The 21,920-nt window shown below is 42.9% G+C and overlaps 1 protein-coding gene across 5 annotated transcripts in view; it reads right to left on the bottom strand.

Moving 5' to 3' along the window:
* Nucleotides 1-21,920, bottom strand: part of CPNE4 (copine 4) — a 424,379-nt gene that overhangs the window by 24,308 nt on the left and 378,151 nt on the right. For all 5 annotated transcript variants that reach the window (XM_045856916.1, XM_045856919.1, XM_045856920.1 and 2 more), the window contains 4 exons: nt 20,708-20,806; nt 14,534-14,620; nt 11,629-11,688; nt 1,110-1,243 (listed from right to left, as the gene is read on the bottom strand). In XM_045856916.1, the coding sequence (XP_045712872.1) occupies nt 1,110-1,243; nt 11,629-11,688; nt 14,534-14,620; nt 20,708-20,806 (380 nt within the window). The remainder of the gene's footprint in view (nt 1-1,109; nt 1,244-11,628; nt 11,689-14,533; nt 14,621-20,707; nt 20,807-21,920) is intronic.

Raw genomic sequence — 21,920 nt, forward strand, 5'->3', positions numbered from 1 at the left:
TATGGTTATCGCCAATTATGAGACTAGATAAAACGGAAATCATACTATCCCCTAAATTTTCTCTGAAATTGAAGGATATAATTGTTTTCATTATTTTCCTGGTTTAAAAGATCATTCTATCAGTTGCTGCTCATTATTAACTAGGTTTATTTCATAATTACAATGGGGAGTCAACTGGGATTTACCCATATTTATATTTACATTGGTTCTGCTTCAAAGAGCCTTCTGGAACAAATGCATGAACAACTTCATCTTGATCTGAAAATATTGGAAATGCAGAGGAAACTCAGTTTAATGTTATTTATGTAAATCACTTCTAACAGGGATTTATCTTAGTGGGAAAGGTCAGTATTTACCATCAAGTAAAAATATATATAACACTCATCTAATCTCAAAGTAATGTTTCCTGTACACACACACACACACACACACAGCCCTGCAAGGGCATACACATGCACATGGGCAGACACATACCCCCTGCTATAGTTACCGATCTCTTTTGAGGTCAGTGAAATACAGTGGTTATGATCTTAAGTTGTGGAATGAGACAGATGTGAGTTCAAGTCCTGTCTCCAGCTGTGTGACAGTGCACAGGTTACTTAACCTCCCTGCACAGTTTTCCTTTTCTGTTAAGTAATACCTACTACATAAGGGTTAATATGAGGACCAGATGCAATAATGTCCAATAAACCAGTGCTTCTCCAACTCTAAAGCACACTCATCTGGACATCTGTTAAATGCAGATTCTGATTCAGTAGGTCTGGAATGGGGCTTGAGATTCTAAGTTCCCAGGTGATGCTGCTAGTTCATGGGCTGAACTTCGAGGAGCAAGGCACATATTAACACTTTGGGAAATCAAAATTGCTACTTAGTGATCTTGCAAGCCAATTAAAAAAAAGAAATCTGAGATTTTGGTAGGGGGTGTGACTAAGTGAACATGGCATGAACTCAGTTTCTCTAGGCTTGGACAAAGTTTTATTCTACCTCTGCATGAGCATCTGCATGGCGAGTTGCTAGGCTTGATTTCCATTCTTCTGCCCAGGATCAGCCAGAGACTGTCAGAATCCACAGAAGGACAGTAAGGCCTGAGCCAACCAAAAGTCTCATACCTGTCATAGTCTTGGCAAATCTCCCCTACAGCCACCAAGGCCTTCAGGTACTCGTTGGGTTGGTAAGGGTGGATATAGTGCAGGGAACAGCTGTTCCTGGGGTCTCCGTTTGAGGCAGTGAAATCTATAGCTACCTAGAAGAGAAAACAGGAGAATGGGTAGATTTAAAGTGAATGCCTCTCATGTCTCATAGGAATTGTGATTGGCCACAGGAGACAAACAGCTTGAGATGGAAAAAAGCAGCACGCCATGCACCCTGCCAATGAGGAGAGTTAGAGGAGAAATTAATTAGCTCAGAAACTAGGATTGAGATCATTTCTGCAGTCTTCCATCTCCCATCCCCCAGTGGCCTCTCTTCTCCCTTTCCAAAACAACTTAAGATGGGCACACAGGTCAGAAAGGCCAGCTGCCACTGATCCATGTCACCAGGCAGCAAGGACAGAATATCCATAATTCACAGAGAAAGCATGTCTGTGCTCTCTGGAAGGGCAACGCCATCCCGGAGCCATAGGTCAAATCCCTTAAAACCAAATTCTGTGTTAAAGGTGTGGTCTACCTAAGGGACTTGTTGTATTTTCATGAGTGGCCGACTGAAGAGAAATGTGTTGATGTGGTTATAATGAATTTCTGCAAGGAGCAGCTCTGCATAAGGCATTCAGGTTCCCATTCATGGAATAACTGCTGCCTTGTAACAGAGAAGGTGCCTGAATGTTACGGCATTATGAGTGGGAAATGGAGAGCTGAGACCTGTCTTCCCACCAGGGAGTCATTATCCTTGAACTTCTTAAATTTTTCTGACCCCCAACATCATCTAAGTAAAAAATGGACTCACCCAACACTATAACAACAACAACAGCAACAACAACAACAACAAAGATGCTTGAGCCAAGCTTCGAGGGTGCTAAAATGGGAAGGAATTCCCTCTGATTTCTGACACCATTACTGTTTAAATCAATGTCCACCCAGCAAACACCTCTCTAGAAATTGGGGTAGGGAGGGGAAGAGAGGGATTGAAATGAGAGGGTTCAGGGAAAGAAAGAAAGGTTCATGTTGCATCTTTCCCTTTTCTTGGAGTTCAGCAGAATTCACTCACTAGCTTACTAAGGACACAGAGTCTCCGTTTTCTCTCATGATCTCACGGGTGGGAAACGTCATCTGTACAATATTTGGCAGACTCATTACAGCAAGTAACTTGGATGTCTCACTGGGTTTGTGAAGGTGAGAAGTTACTTTTGGAAGGACAAAGTGCTCTGTGCTGTCTGTTTAGCCTAGAAGAGAAAAGTTGACAGGGAAAAAATACCACCCATGTCTTATGTTGTGAGCCTGCAACAGAATCAAAGAAACTAGAAGAGATAAAGCTAACTGTAATTTACTTATAACCTCTTTTTTAATAAAGTTGTTTTTTTACTGATTTTTCCCCCTCACCCCTCCACAGGACTATGTTGAAAAAAAATTTAAGCAGGATACACATTCTATTTTCAGAATATACAGATGTTTTCAACAAGGGAGTACCAACTGATAAAATGCTAGTACTACCAGTATTTCCAAAGGAAAGGTCATGTGAAGGAAAATGGCATGGTACTTTCCTACCCCTTATAGATGCCCTTACTAGAACCAACAAAGGGAAGAAGAAAGAGGTAATCTTTGTTAAAACCCTACTCTGTGTCCGACACTACACTAACTGCTTTATGGATATTATTATTTCATTTTCACAAAGACTCTGGGAAATAGATACCGTTATTCCTTTTAGTTGATGAAGAGCCTGATACCCAAGCGTGATGAAGGTCACACAGGTTAGGGGGATGGAGCTGGTTCAAACTCAAGTCTGCATGGCTCCAAAGACTCTGCACTGCTGTCATACCAGGATACACCCAAGAGGACAGGAAGGTCTGCAACCAGCATCAGGAGATGTCTCATGGGTATGTTTTATTCTTACAAAGGATGGAAGGGATCTGGCCCAGAGGAAGGGAGACTAGCTAGGAGGCAACCACAGTAATTTAGGAGAGAAGAATGGCCTCAAATGAAGATCTCTTTGTGATCAAAGCAGTTGTAGAAGGTAGGAAAAGGGCAGTCGCAGTGTGTGTGTACGTGCGCTCCTGTGTGTACAACAGTGGTCAAATATGTTACCAAGGATGAGTAGTAAAAGGACCTAAAAGGACCGGTAACACCCAGTATATTCTGAGATCAATTTCAGCTAGCTAGGTGATAGCCAATCCATTGTGGGAAAAAAAGAGGAAGACAACAGTTGCTGGTCCTTTTATTCAAGGACTGATGATGTGGTGGTTGTTGGGTGGGGGGGCGGCTACATGTATTTGTGAACTAGAAGGAGGTGGAAACATTCCAGAACTCACCCACCAGGCCCCAACCAGACAAAAGGTCCAAGAAGCACACTCGAGAGGTGCTAGAGAGACAGTGTTTGGAGGACTCAGACACCTAGAGGACTCCTGGTTTTACTAAGCTCCAACACTCAGGGCCACCACTCTCACCCTTTCTGTCCTGAAGAGACACACATGAAAGCAATGATGGCACCTTGCACGTATATGTATGAAGTGTTTCAAAGATGAAAACAGTGCTGGGAAGGCCAGATGTAAAGCCACCTCTTTCTCTCCTACTGAAGAAAACATTTTACAAATCTAGAGGCTTCTAAAGAATGTGAGAATGTTTTTATGGAGATAACCTTAATCCTGTTCCAATTTATCTAAAATGAAAATCATTGGCAGGTGTGGATACTTTAGGACCATCGAGTATCTCTGCTCACCTCACTCTTTAGCATGATGATGCCCTTCTCCAGGGATCCCCACACCCCCTACCTGTGTGTCTCTACCCTGCAGCTGGCCACTGTCCCATGTGCCGATTTCCTGTGTGTCAAGGGCATCCTGTGATGGCAGAAACATGCTGGTGTCTTGATATAAAACCAGAGAATAAAATCAGATAATATAAAGACTGGGGGGTAATCTCCTTTAAAAAATGACAATTCAAGAGATGTAATCATTCCTTTTTCCTCCCCAGGTAGGGGCAACGTCCTCCAAGCATGCAGTCACCAAGTGGTGACACCTGCGCCCAGGTACAACACCTGAATAAGTGTGCTGTGGTATTGGGAGAATGTCTAGATGAACACAGATTCTGGCAACAATATGTTTGAAAATAAAAAGACAAATAAATGTGGGGCTGGAACCAGGGTCAGGCAGGACAGGTGACTGGGACAGACACTCCAGAGGACACTCATTCTCAGCTGACCCTACTACACTCATGTGATCTTGAGTCAGAGCCTCCTTGAATTTTGCACCTTTGGTGCCTCTGTTGCCTCACCGTTGTCTGGCCCTGCTGTGACACTTCATTTCTCTCAACTCTTTATCCTCATGCTTGGAATCACACCCTTGAGTGTAACAGACAAGGGTGGGGCAGAAATGATAGTGAGCAGGGGATCGTGACGGAAGATGTTAAGGATAGAATTGGATTTGGTGACTGACTAAATGTGGAACTGGATTCCACATTTAGGAAACCTGGGGAGAGGGAGCAGCCAGGTTTCTGTGGGGGTGGAGATGACATCCCGAGGAGAGCGGGACAACAGGGAGATCGATGTCCAAAGGCTGGGATCGGGTGCTGCCTAGACAAACAACAGGCCTGATGGAAACTTTGCTCTCTTTTTGCAGGGAGACAGGTTTCCACCTTCCCCATGGGGATGGCCCCGTGTCTCACACCCACAGAGGCTCTTCGGGCTCAGGAATTCTCATAAAGCTTTGAGCAAGGGGTATAAACTTAAAAATTGCCAGATGAATAAAGACATGAACCAATGATCCTCGCCACCTACCCCTTTCTGTCATTTCCATTGCTCATAACAAAAATATTTTATCATTTGACTAGAGAGCAATGGGCAATCTTAAGTACGTGGCATCTAAAGATTTTTTTTTTTTCCTGGATAAGTGATGGTTTCTAAAATCTCTCTGATAGAGCGGGAGATAAAATATCCGTCTTTGGGAGGTGGCCTTCTACCCAGAATCCTCTGTGCTCTTCATAGTTAGCATTAACGAGAAGAGAAGAGAGTGAATGGTTGCTGTCTCCCTGTTTATTTTAAAAAGCAACAGGGAGACGTTTAAAGATGGGATGAAGTTGAGAAATAAAAGCCAGCAAATGGCTGAAAATTGCCCGTTTGTGGAGGTGGCTACGGACGCCTGGTGGCCTGAATGCAGTGGGCTTGCAGAGCCACCACATTTTCATTTCCCGATATGTAGCATTTATTTACAAAAGCCTGTGGTTCTGGTATGCGCTCCAATCTTCTCAGCGGGCAGCCCAAGAACGGTGCGCCGCCATGGCTCTCTCCTTCTGCCCAGGATGCCTCTCTCACCATTAAGCAGAGCTGGGGAGCAGCTTGGCAAAACCCTGTCCTGTGAGAATGCAAAATGCTCCCTCCTGCCATTAAGTCCCTGATGTGTGGGGGCTGTTCTTCTGAAAAGGCAGGAAGTTAATGATGAAACATTGTCTCCTAAGGACATGATTATTAATTTTAGAGAGGGGGGAAGGAAAAGAGAGAGGAAGGGGGAAAATGGACGGGGGGGGTGAGAGAGAGAGAGAGAGAGAGAGAGAGAGAGAGAGAGAGAGAGAGAGATGCAAGAGAGAAACAATCCATGGGTTGCCTCTCGAAAGTGCCCAACCAAGGACAAACCTGCAACCCAGGTGTGTGCCCTAACTGGGAATCAAACCCAGGAACTTTCAGTTCATTGGATGAGGCTCCAATCAACTGAGCCATGCTGGCCAGGACTGTCTTTGGACATTTTTTGTTTTTTAATAAAATGAGCACGCTGTTTAGATCCCTTCCCTGCCTGTCACAAATGGGCCATTTGGGACCCTCCCGGATGTTTTCTAAGGGAGACCTCTGTGAACCAACCTCTGTGGTTGCCTGGTCTCTCTGCAATACCACCTGCTGGGCTATGTAGCTCTGTTTTTTATGTGTATACAATTTAGAACTATACAATAGTACCTTCAGCCTGTAGGTGAAGATACTGTTTATTTTCGACCATTTCTTAAATGACAGGCTATATTCTTGTGCTTCTCTACTTCCTCAAAACTCCACAGGGAGCAAAGAAATAGGAACCTAGACTAGATGGAAGAGACCCCTGAGGTAATTTCCTGGAAATCGCAAAGCATTCCCCTCCCTCTTCAACCCAGGGCTCATTCTTATTTCTCAGAGGGTCTATGCGAGAATCTGTTAGTGCTTAATCTGGGATATAAAATAAAGATTTAAAATTTAAACTGGAACACAGTGTGGACACAGGATGCCCTAAATGTGTCAGGGTTAGAAGAGATTTCCCAAGAAAACTTTTATCAGGTGATCTTTTTTTTAAGGCTTCAATGTTAATCTGGGAGAAGCCACATTTAGTTTATAATATTATATCACATTATGTTATTAAAATGTTAGACCATAAAATTAGAGATTAAGGAAAGAAACACCATCTTTAATTTCTAAAAATTGCAAACAATACAAATGGTCACTTGAGAATAATAAGAAAAAAATAATTGTTTTTCACATGAACCGCTTGAGAATCTGATACAAAATCTATATCCTCTCACTGAGAGATGCACACACCTCATTCTGTGCACAATTTTGGGAGGTCAAGAGCACCCTGAGGAGAATCCCTGTCCCTCGAAGATTCTACCAGCTTAATAAGTCATATTTCCTTTTTCTTTTCCATTCTAGTTATCATCTGTATATAGACAAATATTTTAAACACCTTGGATAATTTTAATCATGGGGTGGCTCTGCTTTATATTCTTTTTTTCAGTTAACACTATGTCATAAACATATCCCCATGTTATTTTCAATCATTAGAATTTAAATCATAATTTAAAATGGCCTTGCCATAGTCCACTTACACAAAATACTGTGATTTACGCAGCCATTACTTATTGTCGGACACAGAGGTTGCTTACAACTTGTCTCTGTGAAAATCTGCTCCATAATGAATATTTTCATGCATCTGGAAAAGCAGTAACTTTCAAAGGAAACATTCAATTCTTCTACCGTTTTCCTTCCAAACACCTTATGGTGTCTGTCTCTCTGCGCTGTCTGTAATTTAGTATTTTGCCTGTGAAATTCTAGTATCTAGTTTTATTTTGAGCTGCTGTGCCATGTGCCAAATATATTAAACCCCATCTCTTTCCCTGTGGTCTCTCTTTTACCAGCACCCACCTACTCCAAGACTGCGAGGACACAGTTGCCCTCAAGTTCTTATGATTCACAGGAGGAACAAGGATTGTCCTCAGGGGCACCCTTGGCCTCCCAAAATAGTGTGCAAAATGGACCATGTGCATTCTCCGGTGAGGCGATACAGATCTTGGATCAGATTCCTAAGTGGTCCAGGAGACCAAAAAAGAATAAGAATCGTTGACAAGGGCTCTTTTCTGGCGGCATGTATCTCTCCTTCTCTCCCCTTGGCCTTCTCCTCTGCTCTGGTCAGATTCTGGCCTAAAACCTCCCATTTTTAATCCTCAGGTTGCCATCCTCCTTTCCCTCCCCTGCCCTCCTCCCTTTACTATCAGCCTTATTGAATGAATGGTTGCATCCTGCTGTGTTTACTTCCTTACCTCCTGTTTCCACCCTGACTCCAGGGTCTTCCTTGTCTCCTGTTAAATTGGTTCTTTCAAAGGTGTGTGCCTACTCATCACATAACCCAGTCATTGATTTTTACTCTTCCCCTTTAGACTTCTCTTTACGTTCTGGGATTATTACCCTCGATCTTGTAACCTCTTTTGCCTAATCATTTGAGTCAGCGCCTCCTTTGGGCCTTTGTCTCTGGCATCTCTTACTGCTGGCCCCTCTCTCCCTGGCTACCAAATGCAGGTCTTCTATCATTTCCTGCCACCAAGACCCTTTGCTTTCTGGAGTCTTCCCTTTGGCCATTTTATTTAGACCTATGTATGTGCTGCTTCCACCTCTCTCTTGAAACCTGGGCCCATATTTATAAAGTGCCAGCTGCACTGGGGCATCTGAAAGTACTTTCAACACGTCCACGAACAGATTCATCACCTGTCCAGCAGCTCCTCTGGAGTTCCATATTTCCACGAGAAGGATGGCCATGCATTGTCCGTCAGGCTCAAAAGACTGGAATCCTCCTGGACTCATCATTCTCCACTGCTTTTCCCTTAGTATTGTGAGCCAAAGCTTGCTGCCTCTTTCCACAGTGCCTCTTCCACCTGCCACCCCTCTAATTTAGCCTCTCACTGCCTGTCCTCAGGACTGTCGCAGTGGGCTTGAATCTCTCCTTGCTTCATATTCCACAGTCCCTTCACCACTCTCAGTGCCTTTCCTCAACACTCCCAGATTTATTTCCCTAGCACGGGTCTGATAGCTTCAATGTCCTGTTCAAGAGGCTCTTGAACATTTCCTTATTCAGCAAATTATCTCAAAACTCAAACCACTTCCCCAACACTCCCTTAAATACACCCTGCTCATTCATATCATGGTTTCAGTATCTGTCAGTAGAATATATAGATGCATAAACATTTATGTTCATAGGGGTCCTTTTTAAAGCAAAAACCTAGTATGATATTTATTCATCAAATTTCCTCTTTTCCCTAAACCTTATCTCTTCTTGAAGATTCTGTGTTCAATCCATTTATAATTCAACAAAAGTATTTTTGAGCACCTAATAGACATCAGCCTGGCACCTAAAGGAAAGGTGAAGGTTGAATCAGAAGCGCTAGCTGTCCATGGAATGTGCAAAAGCTTTCTCCTTGCTCCTGTTTGTCATGTGCATTAGGTGACAGTCTTCATGGGAAACAAATGGCCCCCTCAAAAGGGATGGTCAGGGAGAGTTTAATGAAAAGATAATTCAAAAAGGTTAAGAAGGACTGACTAGAAAGAATAGGGAAAAGTCGTTGCTAGAACTTAATAAGAGTACTACCTGCAGGACAGGGCACCTGACAGGCACCTGACAGGCAGAGGAACATGGTCACTGCTAAACCACAGCTTGGCACACAGGGTGCTGGGCTGCTTCCACTTCTCTCTCCTTTCATTCTTTGATTTCTGGTTGGTTCTTCCCATTGGTCACAGTCAACTAAACCCCATGAGCCAGGGAGCCTGGCTAGTACAGCCAAAGAGGAAGGCCTCCTGGGGTGCAGAGGGGAGGCAGAGAAGGGTCAAGAGTAGAGGAAACACCCAGAACTTTATTTCGCTGCTAGTTCCTGAAGGTCTGTCTCCAGGGAGACAGAAATTTCATCCTGGCTAAAGCTCCTGGGCTTAATTAATTTCTGTGACAGTGGGAGTTTCTGACGGCAACAAACATCTCTTCCCCTCCCTCTCTGCCTATCTCCAGGCCAGGAAGTCCTCTTCTCATTTCTTATCCTTCTGCCGCCTTCCTTTCGTGTTGCCAGATGGTTTAAACTAATTACTGGACAGATAATAAACCCTTATAGGCCAAATTAAGTAAGACGTGCTAATTTTTATTAATAGTTTGCATTACAGCTTATATTTTACATTAGATGGTACTACTTGAGCAGTAAGAAATTAATGAGAAAGCTGACTTAATTTTGGAGGAAAATGACACTGAAGTGGCTGGAATGTGTTCTTTACTAGAAAGCTTGACAGAACACTTTGCAACCTTCCTCTGAAGCCCCAGCCTGCACCTGCAGGGGGAAGGGTGTGGTGGCAGACACTGATGATGGCCTGCCCTCTTCTCAGCATCAATGTGTACATTCTCCTTCCCTCTTCATTCCTTGCTCCAGACTCACTCCAGGCCCACATAGGTCCATCAGTTGATTCGGGAAGGGCTGAGAAGCTGGGACTGGGGAGGTGGTGGTGAGACTCATTAAGGTGGTACCTCCCCATTGGGGAGGGTCAGCAAAAGTGAGAAAGAAGGGGAGATCAAAGCCAAGAGGGCAATGCTTCTGTGTCAGGAAGGCTTACAGATCTCTGGAAGTCAGGATATAGGCCTGGGAACCCTGTGGGGTTTAAACTTCTGGTTTTTATAGGGGCTGGTCCTTTGCAGCACAATTCAAGGGCAAAGCAAGGCCCTGAAAGTTGAATAAAATGTTGTTCAAGAGCATGGGATCTATAGAATCTAAAAGAAACCCAAATCAATAGAGCTTTCCCTTGAAAACCTATAAATAGTTTCTTGAAATCACTCCTTTGCCTAAGATCTTGGGACAGACACTATTTCTAGTAGCTCTCCTGTATGACATTGCTAGCTTCTCTACTTCATTTTTATACACGCAGAGTGACAAGGAACCCACAGGACAGCGAAAGTCAGATGTGTGTGCCACTGCAAACATGTTTGCTACCTTCTGTATGTGCCACTGTACAGGTAGGAGGGCTGGGTAGGTGTGTCTTCAAAGAAGATTAGACCTCAAAGAAATGACGAAATTCTATACTTGAACCCTATAGCTAACCAGGGGTAAATGAACGATGTCCGAGTTTAGGCAGGACACGGGTAGATGCATCTGAGATTACAGCAGAGGATAAGCCTCTAGCTAGGAAGAGGCTGACCTAGCTAGGCATCAAAAGATGCCTTATCTCTTTCCCTTGGGAGCTCCCCTTCTATTTGTTTGAGTACCACTATCTTGGGTCATAGGCATATGTTGGTTCTGTCTACTCTCTTAGGCTCAAACCTGGACAAAAAATTAAATCCATTTTTGACTTCCTCATGTGATTGAGCCAGTCTAGGGAGTTGAGCAGGGCTGAGCTTCATGAGTATACTCCTGTGATGTGAAGAACAAACACTGCACAGATTGTAATCTTCTTGTTTATATCCATGTTGCTTTCCCATAGGCTTTAGCAGTCTGTCTCTTTCCATGTGGGGGTTCTCTTTCTGGAGATCACATCTGCCCAAGCCTAGGAACAAAGTTTTTCCACAGTAGATGGGCTCACAAACTTGGCCTACCTGGGAACTTTAAAAAGACCCAGCCCACCCACACAAAAGCATGTTAAGGAGTATGTGAATCCCTTGGGCTTACAGATGACATGTAGATCTACCCACTGAGCCTAGACATTAACTCCCTTTCTCAACTTTGAAAGACTGGTTTTCTAATCTTTTGGAATTTACCTTTGCATTGCCTGATGAACCAGTTGGATGGCTTGCTCCTGGCACTGACCATTGGACATGATATTGGTGCCTATGTTCTGGCCACATGAATACAACAAAGGCACCTGCCCTGATTCAGTAGGAGTTACTAGCCTGGTTCACTTCCTTCCAATCATTCTCACAAGGTGATGGGGCCTGGCTCTGCGCCTACTGCCTCATGCCTCATATAGTCACTGAATGAATAAGAAGTATTAGGATCGCTTCCCTAACCACCTGAGGTTGAATGGCATGAATTTCCTGACATGGTGTTGAAAACCATATTCACTGGAAAAAACCAGAAGTATGAATTTATTTAAAAAACATGTGACCCTACCGTATTTCAGCAATGAGACTTGAACAAAGCTGACCAGTGTTTTAATAGACTTTTGTCTCCTTGTGCCCCAAGCTCAGCACCATTCCCCAGTCTTGCCCCTTGAATAAGAACAAACAAGGAAACAACTTACTGTAAACTGGATTTGGCAGCCACCCATGATGTAGTCCAAGAAAGAATGCATCTTGTGGATCTGCATAGGAGGAGGAGGGAACATCATCTTAGTAATAGTGTCATCTGTGTCCTCACAGATAGGAGGCTTAAATTTGGGAGTTAGGCTGCTAAACTAGAGGAAAGAGCAGAGAGAGAGATCTGTGGGAAAAAGATGGGTCAGCTGATTGGTTTCATTAAAAAAGAGAAAGAAAGCAATAACAAGAGTGTAGATAAGCCCATGAGGATTGCAGAGATCCATCCCTTGCTACTTCCCATCCTGCTTTTGGTTTATGTATGGTTTTCATCAGCCTCTGTCTCTGGGGTGAGACTAACCCTGTATTTTTCAACGGTCACCACTGTTTTGAAATCAATAAAGTCTCACACTGGCTGTCAGTCCTGCTCCCTGTATCTAAGTCCTAGTCCTGGTAACATTCTTTTTCTACAGGGAATCTAGATTGGCAGTGTCGAGATCCCAGTGACCTGAGAAGCCCTCTGCCAACAGTTTCCAGTTGGTTAGATTCCTCCCATGCTGTTAACAGCAATGACTAACATTTATTGAGCACTTACAGTATGCCAGACACTTCATATCCATTATCTCATCTAATTCTTATAACAACCCTATCAAGGTATACTACTACTATTATTATTGTGCCCATTTTGTAAATGAGGACACTGAGGCTAAGATTACCTACCTAGCAGATGGAAGAGGTGGGACTCAAATGATGGCAGTCTAGACTGCGTAGTCCATTCTTTTGACCTCTATGCTGGAAGTCAACATGGTCCTTGCTTTCTGCCCAACCACTACCATTTGAGTTCTCATGTGCCTTACTGACTTCTGATTTTGATATCTGCTTCTTTGTGATTCTGCTACATGACTCTTGGTGACATTCATCTAATCATGTATTCAACAAGGTTTATTGAGTCTTCCACCCCACCCCCACCCTACCAGGTACTAGATGTTAGAGACATAGTGATGAGGAAAAAAGACACAGTACCTACAGTTATGAAGGTTATAGATCCTTTTACTTGGACAAATAGTAACTGTGGTTTTTAATACTTTTTAGACTCCATCTAATGCTCAGGGCATCTTCTCAGAGACTGACCCACAAACCCCCATGCTGGTGTCTCTAGGTTCTACCTCCAGATGGCACCGATCTATTAGCAGATTTTCTAGAGCTTATGTTCACTTGGCCCTCTGAATAGTGCTTGTTCTTGGCTTCCTTATGGCAGTGTTTTGCCTGATAGTTGGGACACCCTACTATTGTACGTATATTAAGGAAATGAGTTCAATAGCAATGGCCTTTGAGTGCTGAATTGTCAGATCAACTCATAGAGAATCAAAACAGATACATGCACATATCCTATGACACCTTAAGGAGACAAGTGAATTGGTTCATCTAGATCTTCTTTTCTCTTGCTTCTTTGGGTGCAGAGATGGCTACATGACTATTTTGAATGTACCTGGGATGTGATTGGTATAAGGAGGTAAGCTGACCAGAGACAACTGCCTTTGAAAGAAGAGTTTATCACTTAGAGCTCCTCAAAGGTGAGGACACCTGTCTGTCATGCCAGGTAGGGTGGGGTAGATGGAGAAGCACCAGGGCTAGTCAGGAGGCAGGAGTGAGGGGAAAGTGTAGGTAGTCTTTATTGTGGGTTTTATGGGAAAAAATATGTGAGGTGGGCCAAGCAGCTGAGCAGGTTGAGGTCTGGATAATTTTGACAGGCTCTAGCTATAGGGGTGTTCTCTAATTTTCTGAAATCTGGCCCTGGGGTAATATAGGGCAGGGGGAATGTTGCCTTGGTGTGTAAAAGTAAAGGAGGTTGTTGAGAGTATAGGCTCTGGATTGGTTGGTCTGCATATTAAAGGCAGGCTTGCAGGCAAATGGATTGCTATCTCTAGGAATTAGCTAACTCTGGGAGGGGCAGTCCTCCCAGGGTCTACAAGGCCCTCAGGTGTCAAAGCATCATAAAATAAAAAAAAATAAATAAGAGACATGATTAAAACAATGACCCCAGATGGCCAGTCACAATACATTATTCTCTGGTCCCAGGGACTGGTTCAAGAGTGGGCAAGTGACCAACACCAGACCAATCAGTCTTTTCCTCTACTCTCTTGTCATGTAAGGATGTGCTCCTCCAGTTCCTGCAGCTCTGAGGAGGCCAATCTGGAAGAAGGAACTTGACATATTTAGAGAGAAAGTGGATGGAACTTAAATCCTATATGGTGAAGTCAGAAAGACATAGATTAAAATCTCAGCTCTTAAACTTACCACTTGTGGTTGACCTCATTTGAAAGTGGAAATCTCAGGTTGTGATAAGAATAAATAGAATTCATTATAGTTACCCTTACATAGTAAGTACTCAACCAGTGGCAGAATTTTTCTCAGATGCAATTTAAGGGGTTTCCTTGTTAGCATATGGACTTTTCTGGGAAGTTAGAGCCCCTCTGGGAGAAAATTCTAGGCCCTTCGATCTTCTTCCATTGTCTTGTTTTCATAGTTCCCTTTTAGCAGGAATGAAGTGCCACACATAAACCACTGAACACTGTGATGGACACATAGTAGGTGCTTTAGAAAGGTCAGTGCCCCCTTTGGGGATCTCCCTCTGGTGCTTCCCTGGGCAGAGAAGACACTGACTTGTGATCAGGACTCTCCTCTCTTTAGGAGAAGGACTGTCCTTGTGGAGGGGATGGTGGCATTGAGCCACCAGAGCACCAAGACCACTCACGCATACATTTCACATTGTACATCCATTAATACATTGACTTTCTGATTTTTATTTTAAAACAGATCACATCTTCTTGACACTCTCTCCCTTTGCCCACTGAACTATTCCTCCCAGACAGCCCTAGCTTCACACTCCTGAAAGACAGGTTAGGTACACACCTTGCATTGATTCAAAATCACGATGCCTGAGTTCTTATAATTCTTCTTCTTGGCTTTGTACTTGGGGTTGATGCACTCCCACTGCACCTGCAACAAGAAGAGTTACAGCATGATTGTCTGCCCAGGAAGAAGCGGAGTCATTTGATGAGGTCAAGCCCCCAGGTGCTGCTGCAGAGGAAACTGGAGGCTGACCAATGGTCTCCAGGTGATAACCCTTGCATCTAGAGTGAATGTAAGAGGAGTGGTTGAGAGTAAGACTGATATCAGACTGTCTGGTTTGAATCCCAACTCTTCCACTTTCCAGGTGGGTGACCTTTGGTAAATTACAGTTGACCCTTAAAACCTGTGAAGGTTGAATATTCGTGTACAACTTCTGACTCTTCCAAAACTTAACTACCCTTGGTATCCAAAAGGGATTGGTTCCAGGACCCCCACAATAACAAAATCTGTAGATGGCTCAAGTTTTCTATATAAAATGGTATAAATCAATGCACACAGTCAGCCCTCTGCATCCACAGACTCCTAACTGTGGATTGAAAACAGTGCAGTTACTTACTGAAAAGATCTACATGTAAGTAGGCTCATGCAGTTCAAACCTGTGTTGTTGTTCAAGGGTTAACTGTACTTGATTCCTCTATGTCTTGGATATATACACTGTAAATGTAGCTTATAATTGTATCTATCTCATAGGATCATTGTGGATTGAATAATTAATCCATGCAACACATTTAGGACAGTGCCTGGCACTTATAAATGTTTACTGTTCATAGGGTCAAGCATCAGAAGAAAGGAGAGATCTGAATACACCCAGTTGAATAACCCAAGTGCTGAGTCTTACTTAGTGCCTGGGAATTGACTTAAAAGGTAGAAAAACTGAGGAACATTGAATACCAGCTATAAGAAACTCATGGGGATAATGTGTTTATTGAGCACTAAAGTAAAGGATTGACACACTTGATCTCCAAAGAGAGATCTTTGAAGAATAGGGTCAGAGCTGCAGGAACATCTGAGGACTGAGGAGGGAGCTATGGGGCTCTCTAAGGGAACAGATCTCAACCTTTCCAGCCTCTGGAGCACTTCATGGGATTAAGTCAACTGCAAGTTAGACATCCAATGAATGCTTCTGTCCATCATGCTGCGGGAGCTGAATCCTTGGGTTTCTACTCAGGACACAAATTTTCACTCTTTGAAAATTGTGTCTGAAAATGAAGCGATCTCTGAGGCAGACATGAGTAGGGTAGATTGACAGAATGTTGGCCCACAGAGATCCATTTCTCTCAGTGTCCTTGCATTGGTGTGGTTTCTTCCCACAAAGATGCTGAGATTAGTCAGGTGACTTCTTTGACCAATGGAACACTAGCAAAAGTGACATGAGCAGAGGATTGAAAGTGCCTTTATACTGGGGCTTTGTGCTGGGCAGTTCTCACCACCATGTAAAAAAAGCTTAGGATGGTTTCTTGGTGAATAAAAGCACATGGAAAAGTTCCAACTGCTGAGGCAAAAATGCATAAGTAAATTCAGTTGACACCATATGTAGCAGAGAAGAGCTATTCCAATTGAACTCAGCCTAATTTGCCAACCCGGAGAATCATGAGTAAATACTGATTGTTTTTGTTTTACATCAGGAAGTTTTGGTATAAATTGTTACCCAGCAACAGCTAACTGATACACCAGTTTCTCAACACTGGGGAAGTTTCAGTAGAGGCTGGGCAACCACACATAGGTTTGGGAGAGAGAAATGCGGTATGGGTTAAGAAGCCTCTAAGATTCCTTTCATAAAAAGAAAGGAAAAGGAAGGAAAGGAAAAGAAGAGAAGAGAAGAAGAAAGAAGAGAAAAAATAAAAGAAAAGAGAAAAGAAAAGAAAAGGAAGGAAAGCAGTAAGGGAAGGAGGGAGGGAGGAAGGAGAAAAGAGTCAAAACTGAATGTGAAATCAGAAGATCTCCACTCTTATTTTTTAAAAGACGTAATCTCTCCACCACCATGATGATTGTCTTTCTTTCCTTTCTTGGGTTTTCTTCTAATTCATTCTTCATGGGGCCATCACTTGGTAATTGAGGATTCCATTCTGTCTCAAAGTAGATTTAGTATTTCAGAAAAAGCAACCCAAGTCCACCCATAAACCCATCAACACTGAAATTCCCTTTCCTCCAAAGCTTCCTCTAATGTTATAGCGTACACAAGTATCTTAGGGATTTACCTAAAAATTGGAAAGAGAAAATCCTAAAATTAAATCTGCTGATTTTCATTTTCAATAATTGCTATTAGCCTCAATTTTTCAATCAAACAGGGCATAACAAACTTTGAATGAGTTAGATTCCAAGTTCTACTAAGAATTATAATGACCACCCAGGAAAAAGTCTACTTATGTCTATCTCAGGCAAAGATGGGCCAAGAGTGGAGAATGAGTTGGCTCAGCCAGACAAGGGCTCCCAGGAAGCAAAATGAAAACTGGCAGGTACTTGGGGACTTTATGCCTGATGGGTGGGCAGGTGGTGCTGAATAAGCCAAGTCTAAATGGTCTGCATCTGTCTTGGCATGAAATTATCATGTAGCTGTGGGCTTTTTACTTTATATCTACCATCCCACTTAACTCCCCCTATAGCTCACTTTTCTAGACATGAGAAGGGGCTCAAAGAAGAGGCTCAGTCACACAGGTGGTCACTGGAGGAGGTGAGATTCAGATCATACCAGTCTCACTGCAAAGCTTGGCCCATAAGTTGTCATGCTCACCCCTAGGAGTGTCTTGGAAGGGCTCTCCCATTTGTTCTTGCACATTTCCGTTTTGGACACCTCAAACCAACCATGTTCATAAAGGCTACCTAGGAATTAATCAGGGTTGATCAAGAATTTACTCTGTACCTGAACAACCTTAACTCTCACAGGAAGGAGCTTGAATGATATCTCTTTGTCTCTCTGTCTCTACATGTCTCTCTGTCTTTGTCTCTTCTGCAGCATTTAGGCCTACCCTATTATTTCTTCTATCTTCTCTCCACAAGTGTACTCATCCATTCTCTTGACTTTAAATACTATCTCATTGTTTATGGCTCCTAAAATACATCTCCAGGTAAGTCCTCTGAATGCCACACCCCCAGACTCAATTCTCGAACCTTCATCACAAACTGGACTTTTCTGAAATAAGACTTCCTCATTCAGGAAAAGGTACCAACATGTACCCATCCATCCTCAAGTCATTCTTTGTCTACTCCCTTCCCCCCTCAGATAGAATCCCCCAACAAATCTTGTAGCTACTATCTCCAAAATTGTTTTTATATCTCTCCACGTCCCTCCACCTCTATTATCACCTTTTTTTAGTCCAAGTCATTATCACATCTTGTCTTGCCCATAGTTTTAGCTTCTAAACAGATCTCTCTGCCCTACTCTCGTCTCTCTGTAATTGATTATACCTACAAAGTAGCCAAAGTAATCTTTAAAAAATTAAGCCCAATCTTGTCATGCTCTTGCCTACACTCCTTTGCAGCACTGTCCAGTAGAACTTTCTGCAATGGTGGAAATAGTCCATACCTGCAGCAGCCAGTACTGAAGCTACTAGCCACATGAGGCTACTGAGTACTTGAAGTGTGGCTAGTGTGACTGAGGAATTAAAATTTTAACTAATTAAAATTTAAATTTAAATAGTCACATGTGGATAGTGGCTACTGTATTGAAAAGCACAGTTTTAGAGTACCCTCATTACAATTAGAAAAAAAGGCCCAAATTCCCTCTATTTCCTGAGCTATCAGAGTCTCCTTTTCCTGGCTTCTGCCTCTGGCTTTCACCACATCTTGTGCACAACTCCCTCACCCTTCTGCTCCAGATACAGTGGGCTCTTTCCAGATCCTGAACAGCTCCAACCTCTTCCTTAACTCAATACTTTCCATGCTGTTTCCTCAGTCTGAAATGCTTTCCTTTGCTCGTTACATGGGTGACTTCTTTTCATGTTTAAAAACCCTGAACTTAAATGTCACTTTTTCAGATGATCTTTTCTATACCACACCTTTATAACTAAATTGGTTCAGTTTTTTTTATATCATTTGTCATAAGTTCTAACTGCATGTTTACTGTTTTGTTTATTTGATTTGTGCTTACAGTTTCCTCTGATGCACAACTAGAGTGTGGCATCATGCCCGGCACTTAGTAGGTGTTCCTCAAATAACTGTCAATGTTAGTAAAACCAAATAAGGAAGCAGTTCCCACAGTGCAAATGTGTCAAAACAGGGGCTGGGTGGTTGGACTAAAATCTTTCTGGCATCTCAGTGATACAGAAAAATACAGCAGCATATGGTCTATTTCCTCAGTGAGACTTTAAGATTTATTTCTGTTACTTTGAATCCATCAGGTTTTGGTGTTCTTCAATTGTGACATATGTTATCGTTCTACTTTTAATACCCTCTTAGGAGCCTCAAGATGAAATGGTTCTCATATTTATTAACTTGAATATTTTTATTTGCAGATAGGAACAAGACAAAATTTTGTAAACCTCTTTAGAGCTCTAGCAGGAGATGTCAGTAGCTGTCATTGATTTATTAGCTTCACAGAGCCTGATCCAGTATATTCAATGGAGCAATTTCTCTGGCTATATTCCTTTTTACCCTGGAAATGACTTCTGACAATTCAGTGCTGGTTTCCATTGTGGCCCCAAAACTCTGCATGCCTGCTTGCAGATGAAGGTCTCTGTGTGTCAGACAAGTGTCTTGTAGTGCCTAGTACATAACAGAGCAGGTAAAGCAGGTTTTGCTGCAACTATGCAGAGAGTTGCCTTTGAGTTTCCAGGCCAAAGGTGTGTATTCAATGGAAGATCTGGTTCAGGTAAAGCTTCTAATTCTAAACAATTTAGTTTGTTTCCATTCAGCCTGGTTATATCTTGACCTCACATCTAAAATAAGAGACTTGAACAATGACGTGGCACATCTCCTCTACACTTCTGACCAGATCGGGGGCAAGGTCTTATTTCTAAGGGAAAAGACCTTTGTCAAAGCCATTGCTGCCATTCCTTTCTATTCCACGGGGTCAGTTGGCTGCAGAGGAAGAATAGCAGGCATTTTGCTTTGAGTTCTCTCAGAAACAAAAACCAAGGCAAGGATTTACTGCATGTAACTCACCTGGGAGATAATATCAGGAAGTACCAATAAAGTGGGAAATTGAGAGAGGGAAGGCAGTCAAAAAAATCAGCTACTTCTGTGGGCAACCACGGCTTATCCCTCCTGGGAAACTGCATGGTACACAGCTCAGAGTTTTGCCACTTTTATACTTCAACTCCTGTTAATTATTTGTTGAGGGCTGCTCCCTGGCTGGTGTTACTCTCCCTCAACATTGCCGCCCACTTGGGCATGGGCAGAATAGGCTCCGGCAGCCAGAGAAAGCCCTCAGGCAAAGAGATTTAGGTTCTGCAGCTGGAAGTTGGGAAGGTGAACATCGAACAGGTAAGAGCAGAAGTTACATGTACATCTAGATGACAGTGACTGATAAATTGATATATATATGTGTGTGTATAAAAGCACACGTGTCTGTGAGAACACAGAGGAGGTTTAGGTTCCTGTGTGGTACAAGGAAACCCCTGTGTGCCTCTGTGGCATGTGACAGTGTGGGGACATGTCTTGGCACCCAAAGAATTAAAAAGGTATAACTTGATGAAGATCTGGTGCCCAGAAAAATTTTGGAGGAATCAAATAATCTCTTCAAAGCATTAAATGTGTGACCAATGTTACCAAGTCATGGAAATGTAGAGCTAGAAAGAATATCACTACTAACAGCAGATATTTTGAAAGTTCTAGCTATGTGCAAGGTACTCTGATAAATGCATATCATGAATTATTTCAACTAATCTTCACAAAATTCTATGAAATTGGTACAATTACCATATTTTTTTAGGAGAGAAAGCCAAGGCATAGAGATATTAAATCACTTGTCTAAGGCTACACAGCTAAAGGAAATTAGAACTATGCTCATCTAACCTCTTCATTTAACTGTTGGAGAAGCTGCACCACACTGGGGTGGTGTCTTGTCCAAAGTCACCCCAATTGCTTTGGGGCGGGGTAGTATTTGAAGCTAGGTGCTCAAATCCCACCATGCTCTTCTCTCATCCCTCTTAATCATACATTGACGTCTCACCTGCAGCAGCTCATGTGTACCTGGAGAAGTGTCTGGAGAAATATCACAAGTGGTTTACCACGTACCTGCTTTCCTTCCATTGCTCCTCTCATCTCCTTGAATGTTGAGGTGAATTCTCCGATGAAGTCATGTTTGCCGTTGGAGTCCCAGTCCCACACTATGCACTGCAAGAGAAAAGGTTTTATTTGTTTTTTTTTGGTTTGTTTGTTTGTCTTTTAAATTAAGAATGCATCCACAGTAGCTGAAGGCATTGCAAACGTGATGAGAAACATGCTTGGTCGGGAACAAAAGCCCAGCAGTCTAGGACTGTGGCACGTGCTGTGTAACATTCCTTTAGTTGCTATGGACTTGACGTAGCCTTTGTGCCACCATCTCCAAGCAGCCTGTGGTACAGCAGTGACTAATAAACTGCATATTTTTCAGATAAGACCAGTAAGACCAAAAGGGAGATAAGTGACTTGACAAAGGGACCACCTAGTGAATGAAAACCTGGAGTCTGAAGGCAGGTGTCCCGACCCCCATTCCAGTGCTCTGTCCCCACAGCAGATGGCCTCCCCGGGGCACAGCTGGAGTCAGATGCCTGAGTCTATGGCTGGAGTTTCTACAGGTGCAGCTTATGTTTAATGCTCGGAATGAGATCATATTAATCCCATTTTCTTTTTCTATATTTTTTCCTGAAGGCAAAAGAGTGATGTTAGGAAAAATGAGTAGGAAGGCAAAACTGTGAAATCTTCAACTGTACCCACATTTGACATGGGTGGAAAATGGTGACAGATAAGTCACACTGGTAAATATCAGGCATCCATCACATATAAGATGTTTCTGGGCTCCCAGGCGACACCTTGCTGAGTGATTCAGATTAAATCAGCAGCCAGCCCTCTGCTTGGTCATATATGCTTAGGTGAAAAGGAAGTTTCTGTGTTTTTCCAGAGCAGAGGCTGGACTAGGGTCTCAAGTACTTTAGACAGAGCTTTTAAATCTTACACCAGTGATTTGCATCAAGGAAGTCCTAACACTCAAATGAGATCAAGGCAGCAAATGGGACCTCTTATTCAGATGTTTTCCCTGGAATATCAGGGTTCCAAGAGGCAGCCCAGTCCTCTCTCAGAATGCACATCCCATTGGCCAGTTCTGCCTGGAAAACCCAAGTTTTGAATCTTTTCTTTGATCCTGTGGGATGCCCCACAAACCTAAAATAAAATATGTCTAAAGTGAAACATAATTTGCCCCCTAAATTTATTCCTGCTCATTTATTTTCTATCACAGTAAATTGTACCA

Source organism: Phyllostomus hastatus, unplaced genomic scaffold, assembly GCF_019186645.2.
Source record: "Phyllostomus hastatus isolate PE091 unplaced genomic scaffold, TTU_PhHast_1.1 phas_scaffold_129, whole genome shotgun sequence".
Lineage (NCBI taxonomy): Eukaryota > Metazoa > Chordata > Mammalia > Chiroptera > Phyllostomidae > Phyllostomus > Phyllostomus hastatus.